At 38.7% G+C, this 24,194-nt stretch overlaps 2 protein-coding genes across 5 annotated transcripts in view; one reads left to right on the forward strand and one right to left on the reverse strand.

Annotated features, from left to right (window-relative positions):
• Window positions 1-7,169, reverse strand: part of LOC140928561 (protein FAM13A-like) — a 30,663-nt gene extending 23,494 nt beyond the window's left edge. For 2 of the 3 annotated variants that reach the window (XM_073378323.1, XM_073378321.1), the window contains exons 1-5: window positions 6,958-7,169; window positions 6,168-6,592; window positions 4,208-4,310; window positions 1,546-1,665; window positions 706-783 (exon numbers count right to left, since the gene is read on the reverse strand). In XM_073378323.1, the coding sequence (XP_073234424.1) occupies window positions 706-783; window positions 1,546-1,665; window positions 4,208-4,310; window positions 6,168-6,287 (421 nt within the window). In that variant the 5' untranslated portion in view covers window positions 6,288-6,592; window positions 6,958-7,169. The remainder of the gene's footprint in view (window positions 1-705; window positions 784-1,545; window positions 1,666-4,207; window positions 4,311-6,167; window positions 6,593-6,957) is intronic. The other variant, XM_073378324.1, reaches the window with a different exon arrangement.
• Window positions 7,170-15,063: 7,894 nt separating this feature from the next.
• Window positions 15,064-24,194, forward strand: part of LOC140928562 (bifunctional 3'-phosphoadenosine 5'-phosphosulfate synthase-like) — a 19,884-nt gene continuing 10,753 nt past the window's right edge. The window contains exons 1-3 of one of the 2 annotated variants that reach the window (XM_073378325.1): window positions 15,064-15,153; window positions 22,411-22,525; window positions 23,008-23,243. In XM_073378325.1, the coding sequence (XP_073234426.1) occupies window positions 15,112-15,153; window positions 22,411-22,525; window positions 23,008-23,243 (393 nt within the window). In that variant the 5' untranslated portion in view covers window positions 15,064-15,111. Of the gene's footprint in view, window positions 15,154-22,019; window positions 22,272-22,410; window positions 22,526-23,007; window positions 23,244-24,194 lie in introns of those variants that run through there. The other variant, XM_073378326.1, reaches the window with a different exon arrangement.

Consider the following 24,194-nt stretch of genomic DNA (forward strand, 5'->3'; position numbering starts at 1 on the left):
CAAAACAATAATTATGGTGGAATTGCACACCAAGTCATTGTTTGCATCCTATTGATGAACAATTGCAACATCCAGATATTTCCAGTAACAACAATAAATTTGCTGTCTGTCACCCTCAAATTATCATGACTACAGTTTTGTTTCTGAAGAAATGATTCAATAAAAATATCTAAACCACATTTTAAGCTAAACTTGACAACCAATAACTTTTCAACAGTTTCACTTAGGGAGCCCCGGGGCCCTCTCTGCTGTAAAGAGACCTGGAAGAACCAACATGAACAAAGTCATTTTGGCACTCAACAGGTATTGAAGAAAATCAATGGAGGAAACATTTGAACAAAAGGGCAATAAATCATTTATCTTAACATCAACATCAACATCAATTCCTTTATATTTAAAGTTATTTTAGCCCAGCATTTGTAGTTGTAGTACATAAATAACATCTTCAAAATTGCAGTTACAGTAAATTTTCTTGATCAGGGCTGTCAGTAAGGGCTGGGGACCAGGGATTTCCACCAGCTACCATGTGCATGATCCCCGGCTACTTTCACAGGAAACAAAATGAAAGTAGAAATAAAAGAGCTTCCAAGCTGATCAATTTCCTGCCTACTTACCACAGATGAAAGGAGAAATCTTGGTGACAGCCCTGATTGATCAAAATTCAAATGGTTGACATTAAACTTTAAGATCATTAAATAACTTTACCCTTATCAAATGTTGCCTTAAGAGATTCAACCACTTTGTAGTTACCGCTTATGCGAAATATTCCTTCATGGCTCAAACCTAAAAAAAGCAAACAATTGTCATTCACTGCAAGATTCAGCTATGATCAGATACCATTGAAGTAGTCAGTCAAGTCAATTATTGTTTACCTAGTACGGGTGCAGCAGCTAGGGCATGTTTTTTCATTGTTTGGCCACCCAGAGAAAGTTGCTCTTAATGAAGGATATTCATAAACAGACTCGGTGCAAGAGAAATAACAGGGGTGGGGGTGGGGGGGGGGGGTAGCATCTTTCTAAAAATATATGCAAATAAATACACTGAATCTTATTTCTTGAAACTTTTAACATCTTTATGTACATTTACGTGTGTAATTGTTACAGAAATAGTATACATCCAAATAGAACTAATTAAGCTTCGTTCAGCACCCTTCCTGGGCAGAGGTGCTGATGTAAATATTTTGAGGTTACAATGCAACCTACAGCTTTAAGCAGACACCTCTAGGTCCCTCACAAATCTCTTTTAAATACAGTTTGTTTCACTGGTGTTCCTGTTTGCATAATATTAGGTGCCGACTTAAAAGGGGACCCAGTTATCACAGGTCTCACTGTATCTCTAACTGCTTCTGTCTAGAATTATAAACATGTACAATATCTGCCAAGTTTTACTAGTATGCAATGGATAAATTCAATTACACACAATGCCAGGATCAATAATATTTAATATAAAATATTTGGAATCTCAGATTTATTGTTATTTTCTCCTACTTCCCCTTACTCTAATTCACAGCTCTAGAAGTTAATTAGAAAATGGTGTTTTACTAACCATGCTTTTCAAGGAATTCTACAATGGTTGTGACAACTGGCGGCACTTCGCATCCATCAGACCTTCTTAGTAAGTCATCAATAGAAACTCCAAATGTCTTGTTACCAACCACCGCCACACCTTCAACAATAACAAGTAACAGCATAAATTCAAATTTAGTATAGAAAAAATTCAGTGTGTCATTAAGCTGTGAATGAGAGATGATCATCTTTTATGTAATTTGCTTTCTTGTTAGCTACCTTTTGCTTCAGTAAAATTTGTAAATTTTCCCTTTGTACATAACATGTAGCTTAGGGCCTTTTTCAACACACCCTTTCAACTTCTAACGATGATACATGCAAGTAACCCTGTGAAGTGCAGGTGCCGTGTATGGTGTACTTTGTACCCATTTGTAATGGTGGGTTAAGAAAAGCACCACAGTAAAAAAAATGATTACCTATCATAACATTTCTGTCTTTAACTTGGTGACTATTAACAGATATAACAAGCAGCAAGCTAGAGAGGACTAGAGAGAAGACTGTACTCAAGCAGCGATCAAATTAAAGTTCAACTGTTTTGGTTACCAAGGTGAGTAGAAAATAATTTCCACAACCAAAATATTGCATTGAACTTGCTAATTTGGTGACCTGTGTTTGGTGATAATAAGCCAAAGCATAGTGTTTTATCATTCTATAATGTAGTGTTCACCAACAGTTAATTTTGGGTAAAATAATCATTTACCGTCTGTTTTGCTTATTAGGGACCTTGAGATCCAACGACAGCGACGGCAACGGGAACACCACAAAAGCAATAGGTTTAATTAGCAAAACAACAATTTTGCACGTGCATCACGCTTTTTGTACATTTCTTTGCCGTCACTGCACGACTGCCACATGAAAATGCCTAATTTCACGATATACAGAGGAAGTACACAAGCGACGTCGAAATTTCCTATCTCTTTCTGAACTTGGATATGGTTCTTAGGAATTCAACTTTAGGAGGGTTCGCCTACATTTGACAAAGTTAGTGACTTGGAGTAATCACGATGGAGATTGAAAGAACGCGAATTCACTTTTTCAGCAAAGTTTTTTCCGCCGTCGCCGTCCTCGGATCTTAAGATCTCTACTGGTCGCCTTTTCTAATTTGGTTAATTGTAATTTAACTAAGTTAACCACCACGAGCTTAGCGGTCAAGCAGTCCACAAGCTTAGCGGTCAAGCGGTTCATAAGCTTAGCGGTCAAGCGGTTCACAAGCGTATCGGTCAAGTGGTTCACAAGCTTAGCAGTTAAGCGGTCCACAAGTTTAGTGGTCCACAAGTTAAGCGGTCAAGCCGCCCACGAGCGTAGCGGGCATCCAGCGGTCAATCCCATAAGTGCAGGCTCACATGGTTTGTGGAGCTTTGTACATGGCTAGGATCTGCGAGTTCTTTGTTGAGCGTTTGCGCAGTGGTCTGTGGAGCGGTTCATTTAGCATCTTCCCCCCCACCCATCCCATTTTTCTTCCTTCCACTGTTTCATCAGTGTGACAGGTGCCTGGAATGGGGGCTCATGGCTGGGTTGCGGGGATTTGCCAGCCATGGGGGCAGTTTTCTATATAGGTGCTGGCTGGCCACAGTGGAAGCCTCTGGGTATCCCAGGCACCCACCTTCCACTTAAGCGAGGCAGTTGGTTAACCCACAATCCTGGACAAAACTACTTGAGAAAGTTTTCCCCATCATGTCCACTTTCCTACGGAACAAAACTATTTCCAAAATGACGCCTTTGCGGGAAGAAAACCCCTTCCCCCGATTCAATGTTGCGTCCCAAAAACGCCCAGGGATCAGGCTTTCATTTGAATACACAACAACATTGCTTTCAGGGGAAGGGGGAGAGGGAAGAACCGGTACAGCTACGATTTTTAGAAAAATGCTGTCCAAGTATACAATTTTTTCAACAGTTTTGTCCAAGATTGCAGGATTGTTGGGGTTTGAGATGTCACATGTACCTCGAGATTCAATTGTGATACAGTTGGGCAGCCATTTTTTTTATTATTTCAAACCTCTCATGTAAAGTTACTTTTCTTTCCAGCAATCAACATTTAATTTTTATTCCTAGAGACCACTATTTTTATGATTTTAGGTTGACAATAGGAAACTTTGAAAAAAGTTGACCTCGGAGTACTGTCAAGTAGAAAAGCCAAGGAGTTATAAATCACATTACTCTGTAGCCAATACTATAAAACATAATTATATAGACCTCTATAACAGGAAAATAGCCAACACATATGAAGTGCCTTATACAGGGATCCACACAGCACTGTGTCAAAAAAGACCTCATAAAATTAATAATAAATAATAATAATAAATAATAATAAATTACGAAAACCTAATTCCTTCTCAGTTCATTTAAAGTTCAAACATAATGATATGTATGTGCATACAGTATGAATTAATTAACATAGCTATACCCGCATTACAAAGCACCTTTAATTCTTGATCTACAGTGAATGACCTTTCCCAGCAATGGCATTGGCCTGTTCATTCATTTAAGTCACGAGCAGAGTTTTGGAGAGTGATACCAAAAGCAATCATTCACAACAGATGTAGCTACAAATTGCTTAAATTCTTCCCAGCGTTAAAATCTGCTCTTTACATAATAATATTATGAATTACGCTGTAGCTAAATATGGAATAGGAATATCTCACCATCACTCAGGTTTCTTCTCTTCAAAAGAGGAGAGCTAATTTTCTTTTTCATTTTTGCCATTCTTGATTCTGTAGTCTGGGGTACAGAGAGCTGATCCGAACCCTTAAGAAAACAAATCATTTCAAATAACCTTATATCAAGTGTGTGCATACTACACCAAGATTATTAGTCCATAACAATCAATTATTCAGCCAAGCAGGTGACATTTTGTTAACTATAAATAACACCTACAGGGTAACTTTGTAAATTAATAAGGGGTAATTTAGATGATGGCAATATATTTTCTGACATCACAGTCTGAAAGGAAACTTTGATTGCAAGGGTTTACAAGTAGCTAAAATAAACAAGATCAGAGTTATGAATTATTGAACGACCCTGTTATGTCTATTCACAGAAGATGTGGATCAATAATCAGCCATCAATAAATTTCTTTTGAAAGTTAAAGTACTTGACCTTTAACTCTCAAGAGTGCCAAATATCAAAATTCAAGTGAGACGCCATTCTTTGTTGTAAAATATTGAAAAGCAGAATAGTAGTACTGTGCCATACAAATGTACCGCTAAAGAGCTGTCATTTGAACGGCCGCATCAAAGGATTTCACCCACAAATTCTGACACTAGATTTACATTACATGTTGCCAAAACTAAATCTGGAAGTTCATGAATGGCTTTATGTCAGTTCTATACTTTTATGGCAGTCATTCTTTAGCTACAGTTTGTTCTCGATGAATCATGGATTTTTAATTCCTATTTACAGTACCAAGACAAATGTCCCCAGGAAAAAAGTTGAAAGTCTCAGCCTTTGCGTGCCCCCAAAGAGCAACTTCAATTTCACTTAAATTTTTGTCAAAGTCAAAGTTTGGGGTGATTCAGAACACTCGCATTTTTTTGGTCTCTCAACCATTTACACCAACTAAAATGCCATAATTTGAAAAGAATTTTACATTTTAACAGGTCTGGGATTCAAACATGTGTTGTATTAGTGTTTGCTTGAAAATACCCTCTATCAGCACTTTTTAATGCACCAATAAATGCTACCCTGGAAGCAAAGGTTTCTTGTTGACATGGCTTTTAGTATTAAGTATTTTAGTATTTAGTATTTACAAAGTCAGTCGAAAGACTTGTCAGTTGCGTAGTGTGTTTGTTTATGTCTCGAAAGATGGTGCAGACACACAGAGTATGGGACTAACAAGCCATGTGCACAACTTCATAACTGCTAAAAGCATGCCAAAAAGAAGCCTCTGCTCGGAAGGTAATACATGCAAGAGATCACAACTGAATGAATATTGCCCCTCCACAGACATCCTCAGAGATGTGTCATTCAGACAGATTCCTCAAATGACAGCATCTTGTACATAATACAGAGTATACCATATTGATCACAGAATGTACTGATAACATACACTCCATCTTTCTCTTAAGTCTTCAGTATTTATCAGCTGAACACCACTCAAAGACGGACAATTTCATATAAAAATTTGGTTTATTCACAAGCATACCGGTGTTTCTTCGCCATATTTGAGACCTTTTAGTCACTTCCTGTATTATATTGTGGACAGAGACATTATCTTTTGTGTTCAACTCATTTTTCTTGGGTCTTAAACTCTAATAGAAAAATTCACCCACAGATCGGCCTATATAAATAACTGGTCTTAAAGTACAAAAGCATTTTAGAAGAGAACACTAAACAAAACAATTGGACATGCTTATCATTTGAGGATGTAATATTTCAACAGAATTTTCTTGTTATTGTGTGAAAAGAATCGGCTTATTTAATAATTAACCATGAAAGAATTACTGTTAAACTAGGTAGATTATGGCTAGGTACTAGGGATCAGGTCTAACTGCAGCAACTACGGTATAATAATTTATTTTACTACAGTAATGTAAGCATAAGCTAAGTTTGTGAGCAGAGGTTAAAAAAACTTATCACAAGCTTACGTTAAGCTATTGATCATACCTGCTGGTTTTTCACGGAAACACTTGATTCCGAGGCGCATATTAGCATTGGACGAATTGCCTGAGTAAGACCAGTTTCCAAACTGTGTTGTCGATTAACACCACTGTCTCTCTGACTCATAGATCCGGCCTATCAACCTTACATATAGAGTTTCACTTTGTCCTCGTAAAATAAACGGAAAAGAAATCGACCAAACAACTGCAATCATGAACGTTGAAAGCCACTTCGCGAAAAATTCTTCATACTTAATAATCAACTAAGGTGCCAGTTTTCATGATGGACAGGACTTTTCATATGCGTTAAATCCAGGTGGATGCTTATGATACGAACCCATTGCATGTTTCTCCAGAACTATTTGAAACTGGCATGATCCTTGAACGAACAGCCGGGATTGTTGTGATGAAAGCTGATGTTTTGTGATCAGCCTAAAAAAATAATGGTAATTCGGTAAATTGAAAACAAGAAGCTCGCTTTCTGTGTTGGTAAACAACACAACGCCTTCGGCAATTCCATGGCAAACAAAACCAGCAAGGTATTCAGCATGCGAGACATGATTTCCTTCTTACAATCTTGACTGTTTATGGCAACAGTGCCTCAATCGGCGTGACTTAGAAAATAACGAATAGTAAATTACTCAGACAAATTGTTATGATCTAAGGCACAATATTCGTTCATAATATACCTTGTTGAAAAAGCTCCTTAATGGCTACAGCGTTAGGAAAGTCAATAATGAATAGCAATGAACATTTCCTAAAAAAAAACTCAACCTTATCACAGATTTAGCAGCTACCTGTTCAATCCGAGGTTCGCCTGACTCACGCTAACGAAAAAAAAAACCTTCACTCCCAGTTTTCTTCACTTCAGTGTACCTTCTCTTGTTGCTTCTAATAAACGGTACCAGCTGTTCCCATATCACTTGTTTCTAAATTACCGCGAGAAAACCCACAGTATTCGACTAAACCTCCTCCACTCATATATATTCATCGAAGTTGTTTCGCTTAAATTTGCGTGTAAATACAAGCAACGTCAAAGTAACCAATCATTGAACGCGATCGCTATCACATGATCATATATCCCATCGATCAGCTCGGGTGTGAAATGGCAAACGAGCGAGCCGCGAGGGGCGCACTCGCACTAACGTCTCCGTTCGCGTGCTGCTCTCGCGTGACTTCTCGCGACTCGCCAAAATGGAGAGTTTGCTCGCATGCTAGCCCTAAGATAGGATAGTAGTAGAGAGGCGTAAAAGTAAAATATTACAATTTTCGTGCTTTTATCTAGCGAAAAAAAATTGAAAACAGAACAGGGCCAGAGCGGTGAATGCAAGCCAGCTACCCGCTAGAGACAGTGTACGAATAGCTAGAGAAGCATATCTCATCGAGAGAGGCAAGACTCTTAAACCGTTAGGTATCAATTAGACACAGGAAATGTAATGCATTCCCTATTTCTTCCGTTTTTAATCATTGATTAATGCTAGGGGCCACAGAGTCATCAGTGCCTTAGGACTACCGTTACGTGTTTTACCCTCTTTAAATAAAGCCTTTTATTATTATTATTATTATTATTATTATTATTATTATTATTATTATTATTATTATTATTATTATTATTATTATTATTATTATTATTATTATTATTATTATTATTCAGTTACTATTTTTACGTTTCAAATTTCTTTCATGTCACAAATTCAAAGGTTTTTTCACATTCACTTTTTTCATATTTAAAGTTTCATTATTTTGTTATAGTATCGATCATACTGGACGCTATTCTTCATTTTAAATTGTAACGTCTTAGCTTAAACTTACTATGTAAGACCCTGAAGAAGGAAGGCCATGCCTTCCGAAATATTGGTAGAAGAACATAATTCCAGACTGTAAAATCATCCTTGCTTCTTTTGTTCTATAAATGTCCACTTATAGCTGATTAGATCCTTTGTTAGGATCTGGTTTTTCTTTTTTGTAAGGTGGTCCGTCAAAATTGAATTTAACAAATGCTCAACCACCACCTTAGATACCCTACATCCACCCATACCACCCACCTGGCCTCCACGATAGCGCTTTTCTCGCGCTCGGACCGCTGTGAACGTTGCGTGACGACACTAAAAACGGCTGTGTAGCAGACTGTAAAAACCCTGCCAAAAACCGTGGACGAAGATCCTGCTAGTTGTAAACGGTTGGATCTCTAGAAAAGAGATCGAATCAGCCAAAATATAAAGAACCAAAAACGAGAAGTCCAAAGACTACTGCAAAGCTGATTCAGCACAACGTGATTGTTTTTCATAACAATATACCAGCCTTCAGGTTTACAGGTGTTACTGAACCGATGTAGGAATCACAATATTATGTAGATGGAGAATGTCGCAATAAAAATTGTTTAAAAGGGAGAGGCGGAAATGACGTACAACACAAAAACTGGAAAGGAAAAATACTAAGGATGTGAATTACAATAATTCGTCACGGCGGTTTATGAGGTTCAAGAGTTATTGCCTTTTCTATTATATATTATCGCATTTGATAAGCTCACTGATATATGGGGCGCTTTCCATTTAGTCAAAATTTCCGGAATTTCTGGTTCGGCGGTAAATGGAACACTTTTCGTCGGCTCATCCCACTGGAAAATTCCCAGAAAAAGTGGAAAATCTAAAAAGGTGGTCCCGTTTTCCCGGTTGGAATTTCCGAACGGAATGTCGTGTTCCATTTACGTTTCTTGTAGTTTGTACCAGTTCAAGGTCCACGGTCGGGCACCGCGACGTACCGGGGTTTAAGACCAAATGGAACAACTTTTTACCAATCGGAAATTCCACTTTTGCTCCCTCCGAAATTTCCGGGTTTTTTTCCTTAATGGAAAGCGCCTATGATATCACCTAGTCTCCTATACCACTAACAATCCATTGTTTTTATTGTCACTTTTTCAAATTCTTATTTGTAACGAACTTTTAGTTTTATTTCCATTTTTCTTTTAGCCCCTGAAGAAGGTTTGTTTTCAAACCAAAATATTGGACAATTTGTTTAAATACGTATTTTTTGGTTTTATTCTTTTGTTTACTTCTTCATCGCCTTGCCGTGAGGATCAGTTCAGGGGCACCCAACGAGAATATAGTTCAAAACCACTAAAACATAGCATTGTTAAACGTATTTTGGTATTTAAACAGTAGATATAGGCATATTTTTATCCCCTAAAAAGGTTTCATCTGTTCGGATTTCCTAGCTGAAAGTCTAGTGATCCGAAAATTATAGGGATCAAACCTTACCTTTTGGAAAATTTTAGCCAGAAAAAAAGGCTCCCTAAAATTCTGGGTGACCTTTTTAGAGTAAAAATCCGTTAAAAATAGGCAATTATACCATATTTTAGATGTTCGAAAATCCTAGGAGAAGCAGGCAAGCAAGAAATTTGACAACAAATGTTCCGAAAATTCTAGCTCTCAAATCGTCTTCCGAACAGATATTTTTCCGAAAATTGTCGTTGGGTGCCCCCGTCAGTTTGCCGTTTCATATTTTTCCTGACAGGCCAAATTAACCAACCTCGTTCCCAGGTTCTCTCCTACCCGTCGAGAGATGAACCCGTGTCTTAGTCTCTCTCTCGGTCCTCAGGGACGGGTAGGAGAGAACCCCGGGAACGAGGTTGAGGTCGGCTATCCAAGGGGGATCATCTTTTTTAAAAACAGTAGATACCGTTGATACGATTCACCGTGAGTTCACTGCACTTACCGGTGCCCTTCTTGAATCTCTCAACACCGTAAAATTGTTTTTAAAAACCTCAACCTCAAGAATTCAAGAGGTTTTGGCCAAAAAATCTAGCTCAATATACTCAAGTACTCCTGACATTACATGACTTTCAAAAGGAATCTATGAAGTAATGGCTCAGTCAATTCTAGATCGCGTAGCAGGCGCTTGGAAGTACAGTCGACTCCCGATAACTCGAACCTTCAAGGAAATCGAAGAAAGATTCGAGTTATCGGGAGTTCGAGTTATCGGGAGTTCGAAGAAAATAGCCGAGAGTAAGGTAAAAAACAGTTTTTACTGCACAGTGAACATCTTAATCACATCTAATTGTAGAAATGTCGAGTAAAAATTAAAAGATACTTCTAGATTATAAATCAGAACGTAACGTAACAAAACATAGCCTAAATAGAGCATGCATTTTACTGTTTTGAGAAGAAAAGCTGCTTCACGTTAGCCTGTGACAATCAACATCAGCCTCTACTAGTAAACTACCGAAACTATACTCCTACAACACGTCAATAGGAGATCCAAAATTCAATGTTTCGGACGCCAGTAGACGGCTTTTTTAACGACTTTCTAAGGGCTCAAAACATGGTTCGAGTTATCGAGGGTAAAATTATATAGAAAATGACCAGAGGGGAAGGCGAAAATTGGTTCGAGTTAGCGAGAGTTCGATTTCGAGTTATCGAGGGTTCGAGTTACTGAGGGTAAAATTACAGTGAATGTATGACGGAAATCCAGGGGAAATCGATTTTGGTTCGACTTAGCGCGAGGTTCGAGTTAGCGAGGGTTCGAGTTATCGGGAGTCGACTGTAGTGGGCACAAGAAAAAACGCGCGCGAGCGAGGAGACACGCGAGGGGAGAGGGAGCTCACCCCTCGAGTGTCTCCCTCGTGCGCGCCCGTTCTCTCTTTCGCCCACTACTTCTAAGCGCCTGCTACCACAGGCGGCCCAGACGTAGTATGTGTCACTGAATGAATATATTGATATCCACATGGACAAATTAATGCGATGAGTCGTCGAAACTCCAATGGACTAAAATAGTCTAAAAGTCAAAATATAACAAAACAAAGCTAAGATACCTTCAACTGAACGTATCCTTGTCTTTCCTGGCCGGCTTAAGTGGCATTTTGTTGAGTTTTGAAATTGCAGGTACTATCCACTAAAGAATAATTAAAGGCTGGCTACAAAACAAACAGACCATCTCAAGGCGCGCCTTCACACGAAGCGCTATAAATTCGAGAATAATCTACGAATCCGCTCCAAATAACCATCGGCTAATCTGCAGGTAACGCTATATCGAAGCGTAAAGGTCAACAGTGGTTGTTGATGAGCGAGCAATTTTTGTGCAGTTGTGATGGGTTTTGTGGAGCAAGCGAGCCAGAAGCAGGAGCACACGTTACCTGCAGATTAGCCGATGGTTAACGTCTGGGCCGCCTGTGCTGCTACGGATGGGTTCTGCTTCAGGGTTCTGCCACGCAGGCTAAGTCAATTCCAAGCGTGCCCATGCCCCCTCGGGCATTTGTCATCTTGTCCTTCCCGGCGGTGGGGATTTGTCAGAAAACCTCTGTCCGGAGGTTGGGCATTTGTCAATTCTTCTAGAAGCGGTTAACGTCCTTCCCTTTTCAACATCTCATTAAAAAAGATACGTATTTGGATAGCTTTAGATATTTATATAAAGAATAAAAGATAAAATGATATACGTGGTTTTCGCTCCATCTGCACTACCCTCACCCCACAGTATTTTTGCATCTATCTAAGAAATTGCTTCCTGCCATTAGGCTTTTGTAGATTGTGCTAGGAAAAGTAGCATATTATGCCAGTAGTACTGCTCTTTTTTTTGGCCAAATTATGCTAAAATTATGCTCCTTTTTCCAAATTATGCTACTTTTTTTAGATTTTGCTCTTCAAAAACCATGGCAAGTACTCCAAAGGTCGTTTATTCTTGTTATGTGATTTGGGAACTGGTTTATACGATCGTGTAACGGAACTTTCGTCGTGTCACATGTTCCTCTCCTACTTTACTTTCCCTTTCTTGACTGCAGGGAACAGTCTCTGGCAATTGTAGCTGATTCTGGCCCGTCATTTCTCTGAGAGAACTGTAAGTTTTCGCGCGAATCGGCTAGCATAGCTGACGCCAATTTGTAACCTTACCTATGAGACGTATTGGGACCGACATGGTTTGCCATGGGACTTCCGGACGTTCCGGTTACTCCCGGTTCCCGGTACACCCTATTCCCAGGCTTCCATTTCCGGGCTCAACAATGCAAATACGGCTTAAACATTGAACAACGTCAGCGTTTGCCTGGTCCCTAGGCCTTATTTTTCTGGGCGGCCAAAGCGTTTCGGGTCGCCCCGGATACGTCACCGAAAAGAATTTACCGGTAGGGACTGGGAAAAAGCCGCACAGAGACCAGGCAACGTCAGTGTATATTGGGATTTGAAGACCAAAGTGCCTCTCCAGGAGCCTGTCAAAACCAAAAAAAGTTCCGATAATTATCAAAATGTGCGAATTATGATAGCAGTGCTACGTTTTAAAAATGAGAAAAATTATGCTAGCACAATCTATAAAAGCCTACCTGCCGACTCCGTCGCTTATGCACCTATCAATGTAAACCCCGTGGGGGGGAGTGCGGGCAAGGGGTGGGGATTTGACAAATTTTAAAATTTTTTGATCAAATTCCCCAGGGTGGGAAACGAAAGGTCAATCAAAAGTGTCAAAAAAGCCCCCACCCCAGGGGAAAAATCTAAACAAACAATACTATAATACTATGTAAAACGAATAAAAGAACATTTCAAAAGTACGTTCTTACTACTTTTATTTAAGGTTAACGTAAGTTCCGTTAAATTACTTGCTGTAATTAAGTATTTCCTCTCTCCACTAGCATCTCTTATTTTGAACAACATAATCGCTCCAGGAAGAGTGACCGTGCTATTATATTAATGAAACGTAACATGCTTTATAACATCTTCTCAACATGTCGGAACAGATCGGATCAGTGACCCGTAAAAAATCCTATGACTTTCATGGTAAAATTCGATTTCAATCGAGATTTACAATCAGATGAGAACTTGAAGATAGAAACTTTCTGAAAATAGACATTATCTGTTTAGATGACAGTGTAAAGTATCGGATTATGGCTATTAAAACAAATGAAAACTTCATACCTTTCTCCAACAGCGTGACTTTCAGAAAGCCTCGAGGGACAGACTTGGTAACCGCTTCTGAATTGATACCAGGCTTCTATCGGTCAAAGTCAAATGTCCCGACCCCGGGGACGCTTCGCACGATCAAAAGCCCGACATGGGAATAGTCACAGGCATCAAATTCCCTCCCCTTGCCCGCACTCCCCCCCCCCCCCCCACGGGATTAACATTGATAGGTGCATTACGTTCTGCTTATGATCTAGTGAAAACCAGATTGTAGGAGTCGGAAGCAGAAGTGAAAGGATAAGCCAATCAGAATGCACGTTCCCACGCTTTGTGGTTGGTTTGGTTCTTCTGCTTCTGTCTGACTCCGACAATCTGGTTTTCACTAGACCATAAGCGAAACGTAAGCGACGGAGTCGTAAACGGAATCGGAACGCTGTTTTCACTAGATCATAAGCTCTACGCTTCTGATTACGACTCCGACTCCGTCGCTAGTGAAAACCAGCCTTAAGGAAGAAGACACTTTCTTTGTGCGCGAATGGTTGGGGCAGAAAGGCCTAGAAAAACTCTGTGAGATATTTGAAAGCTAATATACTGAATATATAAAACTTTGTGTATTGTACGATCAATGCGACAATTAATTTTAATTAAAATATGCTGGCGAAACGTTTCCGTGACGAGAACATAAATCAGTGGTATTCGCAGCTTATTTACTGGAAAATACAATTTGTTGTCCCGGAGTAGGGCATTTGTAACATGAAGTTTAAGCCCCACTGTGGGTTTTTTTGTGTGAACGCCCGGCCCCACCGTGTGGCATTTGCAGCTTTTCCAAAACGAAATGGCAAATGCCCGACAAATACCCGAGAGGGCTGGGCAAGGGCTGCCGCACGCTTGAAATTGACTGAGCCATAAATATTCTCTGTCGTCCACAACCCTAGATCAATAAACCATTATACTCTTATTCTTCGGCCATTTGCCTTCAGTAAAAATAAAACACAAACTGCACTGCGGTAACAAACATGATGAAACAAAGTACGCATGTGGTAAAAAACTTAGATTTAAAATCTTGATCAGTATCCATACCAACATGGGCAGGTTGATGCTTTCTTGTCCGGATTTTTCTGTTCTTAGCAACCTTGACAGCTTGGCGGGCAACGGCGAAAACATTCGGCGAGGGAGAAAAAGATACAATCGGTGAGCACCACTTGGCTCGCCCGACACTCTTCACTGTTTCACCTTTTCCCTCACTCCGAAGCCTGGTCCCAGGCTATTTAATCTACGATCAGGCGAAAAAAAAAATTGCCTGATCGCAGGTTACAGGCTATTCGTCACCCATCCCAATCCCGGCCCGTTGAGGTTGAGAGTTTCCTTTTCCGCTCATAAGCTTTGGGATGGGGTTTTCGTAAAACCACTATTTTTCCTTCGATCGAGGTCGTCGAAAAGTGAAACGCCATCCATAGGCCAATACATGTGATGAGATACCAACTGGCATAAATTATTTAGCGACTCGGCTCCTGTAATAGAGTACCGAAGTGATGACGTCGTAAAAATGAAATTTGTGAAATTATGGGATTTGTTAAGATATTCTGAAAGAACAACGTCCAAGACACCTACTCGCCAAAAATTAGCAATTCGGGGCAAATTGTCTCTGAGATATTAGCCCAGTTATGCTGTGACGACTCCATACAAATCCTTCTAAATTTGGCTTGGTTCATAAGATTAGGAACCAGGTAAGATTTGGAAGGATTTGTATGGAGTCATCGGAGCATAACTGGGTTAATATCTCAGAGACAATCTGCCCCAAATTGCTAATTTTTGGCGAGTAGGCGTCTTGGACGTTGTTCTTCCGGAATATCTTAACAAATCCCATAATTTCACAAATTTCATTTTTTATGACGTCACACTTCGGTACTCTATTAGTCACAGGCTCCGGAAAGTGAAAATCACTTCCTCTCCACGCGCGAAGAACATGAACGCGGGTTGCAGGTTGTCGCATGCAACGTCATTTCCGGTTATAATATAAGATCGGTGCGACTGTTGCAAGCAGATTTCGTTGTTGTTCAGTATTTGAATATGGCCCAGTGTAGCAACTCAGGATTTCGAGATACTCAAGCAGTAAGTACTGCTTTCCATTTTTTTCCATTTCTATTCACCATTAGGGGTTAATTTCGTCTTCCTATTGTGAATTCCTAGAAGTTGTCGAGGTGGATCAATCGATCTGCAGAAAGCCCCGTTTACTTGTTTTGCTTTGCAATTGTTTATGTGCTTCTCTTAAACCTTTCCCTTTGATGCAGGGTAAATAGAACGTTTATTTGCTACAAAATCTATTCCGAAGTATTTAACAGTCTTTAATTTTTTCGCTTTGGTATGAATGTTTTTGCGAAGGAAGCACCACAGAAGGTTGCGTACTTCTTTGAGCTTCATTAAACCTGATTGAACTGTGCTGATATTATTCAACATTTCTCGATTGTTTGGCGGAAGTTTAGGCTGAAAGAGCCGCCTAGATTTTGTACTGAATATGTTCTGGAAAGGTAGTAGAGTTTGTCCTTGTTCCTGTTTTTTTTTTTTTTTCTATCAAATGCCGCGGAAAAATCTATTCAATCGAGCACGATGACGCGGTAAAATTTTACTGTTTCTATGGGTTACTTGATCTTTTAGTTATTTACCCATCAGGGGTTTATTCTAGACTCTTCAGCTAAACATATCTTTAGATATTTTTGTATAATTTCCCTTTGCGATAGTAATGCAAGCCATTTCAAAGACTGATATTCGAGTGATCAAAATTGATCATTGCCTCTGCCAGGATTTAGTTAATCCTTCGAACAGCCCGCGACAGCTGGTCCAGTGCGACTTAATTTTAATTTTAATTTTAAAATGCTGAGGGAAACATGTAATTTGTTTGCTCGACTATAAGTATAAAATAAAATATATATTGCCTCCTCAAGTGATTTCCTGTATATAGATTTCTTACAAACACTGAAGGTGAACGAGACTGTCTTTAAATTACCAGACTTGTCACTCTTGCCTTTTTAAGAAGTGCATTAATTTAATCATTTTAAACAATCTTTTTTAAGAGCCAGTAATGATTTTATGACAGTCAGAATAAACATATTTGGTTCTGTTGCAATGGATCATTACAGAGGAAATATCTGTAGTGGGTGTCAGGAAACTTTTTAATATCTTGAGTAGTTGTGAGAACAATCAATCTTTTACAATAATACCATGTATACATTAAGAATTAAACTGATGCTAAGCCATCTTGATATTTCAAAAAAAGGCACAGTCAGATTTCTTCAAATACGTTCTTTTAAGTTTTTACTTTTAGGATCAGATTGTTGATAGGGAAAGGGACAATTATAAAGTCAAAGCAATGACCAACTCCAAACCCCCGATAATCTAGCATGAATTTAAAAGAACCATATATTTTGTTAAAAACAATCTTCTAATTTAAGATAATGGTCTAAATTTAGAATGTGTGGTATTTTTTTAACCCTTAAGTGTGCATTGTATTGAAAGAGATTGTACTTGAAGAAACAGTCATTTTTTGGCTATAATCTTAAGGGTTTTTTTTTTTTCGGTAGTTACTGGTAGTCAAAAAATCATTCAGTTTATTATTCTCACTTTTTGCAGTTTTTTTCAAACATCATTAGTAGTTATCATTACACACAATTCTCATATTGATGTGATCCAAAATAGAAAGGATTAAAATAGGCCTGAATCACATCCAGCTTGTTCACAGGTAATTTTTAATTTACAGTTACACTGTATGTGCTCAGTGTTATGGCCTTTGAAATTAGAAGCAAGGCTGGAGGTGGCCTTGTTTGGTTACAAACTTCCTGCTACATGTTATTTTCATGCTAACATATCCATAAACATGACAATCATTTACATATTAAATGCTTTCCTCTTTATATTTCCCTTGCAAGGATCAGAAGATTGTTATAGTTTGGCCATATTCTCTAAACAAGTCAGGTTTCAGTTTTAGAAGGAAGGATTGGACCAAAATATCCTCATTTGACCTATAGCAACCACACTAATGAGGCTCATGCCCTTTATGATAGATATCACAGTGCCTCTTAGCCCTTAAGTACTATGTGCATGTAAATTTTGTCAACCATGTGGTCATGTCAGAGCTTCAGATAAGTCGCGGAAAAAAAGTCAAATTTCGCAGGATTTTCAGAGACAAATTTACAGAAAATTCGACTGATTTTGTGGGAATTTCCAGAAATTCTCAAGCTAACTTCACCATAAAACAATTCGTAAAAAATGGCCAATTTCGTGGGAATTTTCTGGGCAAATTTTGTTAGAAATCGATTGATTTTGGGCTGATTTGATGGGTGTGTTTAACGTTTTTTAACAGAGATAATCATTTGCTATTTTAACAACAAAGCGCTTGAGAAATGAGCCAATGGAAAAGCTTTTAACATCTTGACTAGTGACAAATTTTTTGCAACTTGGGACGTTGTTTGCTTGTTGTGGTGATGAAGTTTCAAGATGAATTTGCTAGTTTACGGCAATTAAACAGCCCCAATAGCCAAGATAAGTTTCAAACATGTTGTATCGACATGTATTGGATAAGATTCCTAGCAAATTTCATGGTATTTTGCATGTTTTTGTGAATTTCACGGGATTTCGCAGACTTACCTGAATTTCATGGCTCCATGAGCGCGTGAAATATCAGAAGCCCTGTCATGTGGCAAGAAACTTACTATTCATTGTGTGTAATATGAAGTGCCAAGAGTTACATTGTAGTTGCAATCCAACCCAAGGATGTAAATGAAGTGTACGATTCACTGACCCTGTCTCTCCTAACTGTACAATGCAGGGACATAGATTTTACTAGAGACGCTAAAGATCTACCATAGAGGGTGCATTTAAATAGTAAGAGGGTCCTCTATACCCCTTTGTAAAATCCTTTCACAAAAAATATTGAGACTTTTTATGCGTCACAAATAGTTTCTAAAATTATTTATGTTCACCTAAAAATTAAGCAATTTCACGTTTTTTAAGAAAATTGAAAAGTAACTTTATGGAGTTATGATTTCTTTCAACTAGCCTATAAACCCTCCAAAGGTGATTCATTCTTCTTGAAATCTCAATCAAATGTTAGGGTACAGGCAATACTTCTCAACAAGCCAAATGCTGTGAAGTAGGTTTACATGCTAAAATTTGTCCTCCCAAAGAAATGGCCCATTTACATGCCATTGCTATTATCTTGACATAGCATTTCGTCCACATCATTTAGAGTGATTTATCTTCTCACTATCACTCATTTTATAAGGACTCTGACTGTTGACTAAATTAATGGTTAGTGCACCGTAATTTGGTATTTACTGTGTGAATTTAATTGGTTGTCTTTTATTTACCAGTGTGCAGTAAGAGAAAAGTATAGGTTGTATCAAGACTGTCTAAAATGAGCTTGATAATTTCTTTTTCAATCTTTCTTTTCTTTTCATTTCAGTATCTGTTCATCTGAGCTAGTCAAATACATGTCAGTCAGTTTCTCAGTAAGCACATTGTTTGGTTTAAGTTATTATTGTTCATTTTTGTAGACTGCCAGCAGTCCCCCTTCTTCTTCAGATTGCCTTCAGCCACGTGGGTGCTCACTTTTGTGTGTTATGCATTTAGCTCGACAGACAAAGAAAAAAGAGAGACTGGTCATAGTCTAGTTTTGTTCCAGGCCAGTGTTGTCCGCAGTTTTAACACACAAGAGCAAAAGGCTCTGAATAATTGCTCACTAACTATCAAGAAGAGAAAGGCATTTTGCTAACTCCAGCTAGCTTATTCAAACTGTCTGTGCGCTGTCTGATATTGTGGTTCTGATAGACTAATTGCAGCAAGTTCTGATCTAAGTACAAGAATCATCAATCGTTTGCTTTGGTGTCAGATGAAAAAAAACAAAGAATTTGTTCCTTAGGGAGCCTTCTGACATTAGAGTATTGTCTCATTTGAGGTCAAATTGAGTCCAAGCCATGCGCAGATTGGTCAGCTGAAGGGGTGTAATTCTAACTTCCTGGCCAGTGTCTTAGTCTCTTTCATATGAGGCCGAGTTTCCCCCTGGGGATTGAGCGTCCCCTCTGTAAATGTCTACTTTTATATCTAGCCGAATTTATGAAAACTGCACCAGCTGGCAAGTGTCATCCACACAGCTTAACTTGACTATACAACTTTGTTGAGTACCACCCTCACCCCCCACAGGACTCGACTGAGTTTGATTCAGATTTTCCTTTGTTTCTTAGTTTTAACTGCTTCTACGAGACAGAGGAATTTCTGGTTTTACAGTTAAATGGATTTTACCAACAACAGCTGCATTTGACAAAGTGCTCATAGAGATTTTGGGGCGGGGAGCGAAAGGTCCATGCCCCCTTCTCCACCACCACCACCTTCATTTGTCTTCTATTTTTCTTTTGTTTTGTTTTACAAACTTTCCCACAGAACCTTTACTTTCTGGCCCCACCTAATGAATGTAGAATTCGGTAATCAATAAATGGTAATCATGTCAAATGGGTCAGAAATTTCAGTGAAGCACTGAGTGAGGCTCTTATCAACTCCGTGAAACATTAGGTAACGACTGTGCCCGTTCAAAAAACATTTTCGACCCTAGGCAATTTACATGTTGTACTAATTATTGAGTGTATTTTTATTAGAAAAATGAACAGCTTCAAGTGGACTTTTATAAGTATATCTAAGAGTACGTGACTGTGCGTGACTAGCCCAAAGAATGCCTTTTGCTCTGTAGATCGTATTACAACCTGTAAGGTCCAATTTTGAGGTCGTGTTTCATTCCTAAAAGGGCAGCATCGCTTGCGTAATTCAAAAACGAATTCGTGAAAAAAAGGGGAAGAGAAAAGAAAAAAAAGCGAACAAACAGGTGATACCAAATCGTAATTTAACTGTTTTGGAGACGTTGTTGGAAACGCAGCATCAGAAAGCATCGACGGACAAGTTGTGTCAATTCTTCTTGAGCCCACTATGGTATTTAGTTGATTTTATTTATAATTTGCCACACCTCCATCTCAAATCCACAATTTTTACTTCTTTCGATAGTGTTTTGTTTATGTTTATCACCGACTTTTTTTTTTATCTCTGATTACTTTGTTCTTTCTTCTAATTCCCAAAGAGGAATAAGTTTCCTTTTTTACTGGGGTCATCTAATCCTGTAGACTGTTTTTAAGAAGCGGTTAATACCACGATTGATCTCATTTTATAGTTATAAATCCTGACAATTTAAAGGAATGGCATTTTATTTTTTTCCTTCAATTTGGCATTTTTTAAATTTTTTTAGAATAGATTTTGTCTCCTGATTTTGTACCTTTTTACGAACCACAGTCAACTTTGCTGTGAGGACTTGTCCTATGTTCAAAAGCTCCTGAAATACTGTACTGATTGATTGCCAAGAGCATAAAGCCAACTCTCCCTTTGCTTACAGGCAGCAAGTCCACCTTGTGAAGAGCCGGATTAGGCCACTTCCGAGTTCCAAAAACCCTCGCTTTCAAAATGAGGCCAAGTGCACAACCTTTCTTGTGAAAAGGAGTTTTATTTGCATGAGAGTAAAAATCATTCAATTCACTTAACCTCGTTTTCATACAGAGGCCCGGGGGAACTCGAAAATGGCCTATTAGTGACTAAAGAACGTCGAAGTATTGGAATTTGTTTAAGGGTGGGTTTAGAATTTTTAAAGAAAAGTCAACCGGAAATACCGTACTGCATCGGTTTTTACCTTTTCACACTTTTCGCTTAGACGGTGGGTTTTTATACAAAGAAATGGACTAACGTTTTGTGATATTTTTTCATCATTTGTCTCTTGAGGGTTTCAGGAAGCGTGCCGCGCTTACCACCGTAATGTCCCAGGGGTAACTTTTTATCCGGGAGGCGTTACTGGGGGCGCTCCTCCGGTTTCGAGGAGCAAGCGGGCCCAAACCGGGTCAGTTTATTATTAATTATTTCTTTCGTTTTTCTGTTTTTTAAAAAACAATAACAATTGCATAGAATTTAGTCACAGTTTTTTTCCCTTTAACATATCAATAGAAATAACCAAGATAACACCAATAACAGTTTAAAGTCCTCTGGTGCCGTGTGCATATAATTGACGCGACCTGCAGAACTCAGATGAAATAAATAATAATCACAACTCTTGCTAACATTGAATTCATCTGCAACATACGCGTCTATCTTTCCTATTTGGGCGTTGGAATTTATTGTTTTCAACCTCAAAACAAAAAGTCCAGTGGGCAATTACGACGGCTATGCGCGTATGTTACAGATGAATTCATCCCGATCCACCTCGGCATTCATTGCGCCTGTCGTTCTTCGACCTTTCTGAATATTGGGTCAGTGAATCCATGCCTGCGTGGCTGCAAACGTGAAGAAACAAGAGAGGAAAAGGGGATTGAAATCGGACGCGGTAGAGTGGGAGGGGAAAGCACCTTCTAAAAATTGCCGCGCCACTCACTCTTCACGCGAGACGAAATAACTAGCCTTTGAACAGGCCTTTAGTCGAACGGGGAATTTCCCTTTCCTCGCTATTTTTTCCCCAAACAGAGAGCCTGTTCACAGGCAACGAAATACCCTTTCCATTTCAGTCTTATGTTTCTGGCGAATTCCACGTAGCCGACTAACAGACGCGCGCGGCAACGTGAAAAAATCACCAGTTTTGTTGTAGCTTGTGATCATGTCCTCCCCATACCTCTCAAAAGGGATTTTTCTTTGGCATTTTGTCAGAGCTTGGCACATCTTAAGAAGATAAAGCGAATTTTGCTATTTTGCTTCCCCGGTGACTTCGTGCGTGACTAATACAATATATGATCGAATACGTATAGCTAAACTGCAGTTACAAAATTAATTTATGTGTATTTGTAAATTCAACTGGTTTATTTATAGTTTATATTTTTCAATTCAAAATTCGCCCGCTGGAGTGAAAACTGTCAAATTTTAGGCAACTATCAATAATTTTATTTGTTTATGTGATTATTCAACGCTTTTGACTTTTAGGTTGTGTTCATGGTACAAGTAATAATCTTTAGCACTTTCAGCTTTTTCGTGGCACATTTTTTGACAAAGCGTACGTTTCCAACACAACCATATTTGCACGTCAACCGGGACTTAAATAATAAAAAAACCACACAATTCTTGTAGTTGAAACTGTTCTTCAAAGACTGCAGCAGTACGCATATTAGAAATCGACGAAGTTTTAAGAAATGGCCCGCGCCGTTAATCACAAACTTTGGGCCTCGGTAAGGCTGCATCTATATATATTCGTTGGATTGCTTTGACATTAAGCCGAATATACGCGGGACGAGTTAAGTTTAAACCTGCCACGCTTCTTGTAATCAGGAGAACAGTTTTATATTTTGTTTCTTGTTTTTCTTTCAGAATGTTGTTAAAGCTACGAATGTCTTCTACAAGGAGCACAATGTGACTCGAGATAAGAGGGGTCAGGTTGTAGGTACGAGGGGAGGTTTCCGAGGATGTACAGTTTGGTTTACAGGTAAGTAAATTCTAATATGATCATACTTGTAACGTAGATAACTCAAACAGTCAAAGTCTATGAAAGAGAAAACCAAGCAGCCAAAGTTTAGCCAAAGTTGACTACTTTTTTTAGCTTGATATTTGAGCGATCACACTGAATTCTCATCTCCTGTGCTCTTGGTGTAAACGTTGTTTACAGTTGTGGTAATTTCCTGGACACATACTCGTTTAATGTGTAAGACGAACAGCACTCATCAGTTCTATTAATGTTCGAACCTTTAAAGTCGTCTCCCTATTCTGTTACAATTTATCATTCCCGCGATGAAGTTTATGTAGTTTTTTCTTTTCGGAGTGAAGTTCAAACAAGACGTTGTTTTAAGTGAGCAAAATCGTACCCTGTAATTTTTTAGTTAGAATTTGTCAGGCATGAAACCTCTGTCTTGTGTGTTAATGATGATTTCAAGAAAAAATATAGTAAAAGAAGTTCATATATCTTTACAGGTCTATCTGGCGCCGGTAAAACTACTTTAAGTATGGCCCTAGAAGATTATCTTTGTCGTCAAGGAATTCCTTCTTACACTCTTGACGGAGACAACATGCGAACAGGACTGAATCGTAACCTAGGATTCACACCAGAAGATCGTGAAGAAAATATTCGTCGTGTGAGCGAAGTGGCCAAGTTATTTGCCGACTCAGGAATGATCTGTCTCACCGCCTTCATCAGCCCTTATGAGCGGGTACAGTGCATAATTTCATCATTATCTATGATTTTCCTTATTTTAGATGTTGCTCGAGTCTTTTTGGCTTTTTTGACTTGTTTAAAAGTTGGTCATTCGCTTATACTTTTGAGCTGTGGTTTGACTCTTATCGAAGAGCCGTATAACTTTTCCTAAAAGTGCGTTTCTTGTGAATCATGAAGTGTCAAAAACATCTCGATCGCTTTTCATAAAAGTTAATGAATTTGCTGAGCAAACCCTTGATGTCTGTTGGTTTACATTAACAAGACAACGATAACTGCCTCATTTTATTGTACCATAACCAAACTCTAAATAAGGAAAAAGCGATTCACAGGTCTCATCGACAATTTGCACTCGCAATCCAGCTTTCACATTTCCTAAGAAAGGCTCATTATCTCTATTTTGCGACCCCTTTCACAGATTTTTTTATTCCACGAAGAAAACCTCACGTTATACAAACAAACGTTCTCTGTCAGTACCTTTGCAAATAGTTCGATATTGCATTGATTCTTTTTCTCAATTGGTTCGTAGCAAGCAAATTAACACTTTAAACTCGGATGAAGCCTACAGGGTCTACAGCCCAGTGATTTTACACCGATGAATTCGTGAAGCTCGCGACCTTTCTCAACTGTAACAAATTAAATATGATTTAATTGTTTTCTAGTACAGTCTTGTTTTTGCGATTTTGCTCAGTGAGTGAACATTGAATAATGTTAAAAAAGCGAAACTTGGTTTTAAAAATTCGTCAGTCCGCTTAAATTAGTTTTGTAGTTTAATTTCCTCCACCTTACTTACGAAAAACACATTTCCAAATTGAAAGAACAAGTAATTACGTGTAGCCTATTCTTGGTAATTAAAGGTTCATAGCGGGAAAAAATTTATTCAAATTTTGGCCATGCTGACCTACGTGGCATTGCTACGTGTTAGAGTCCTGTGAGAATGTATGAGCCT

The sequence above is a fragment of the Porites lutea genome, chromosome 2 (genome assembly GCF_958299795.1).
Source record: "Porites lutea chromosome 2, jaPorLute2.1, whole genome shotgun sequence".
NCBI classification, from domain to species: Eukaryota; Metazoa; Cnidaria; class Anthozoa; order Scleractinia; family Poritidae; genus Porites; species Porites lutea.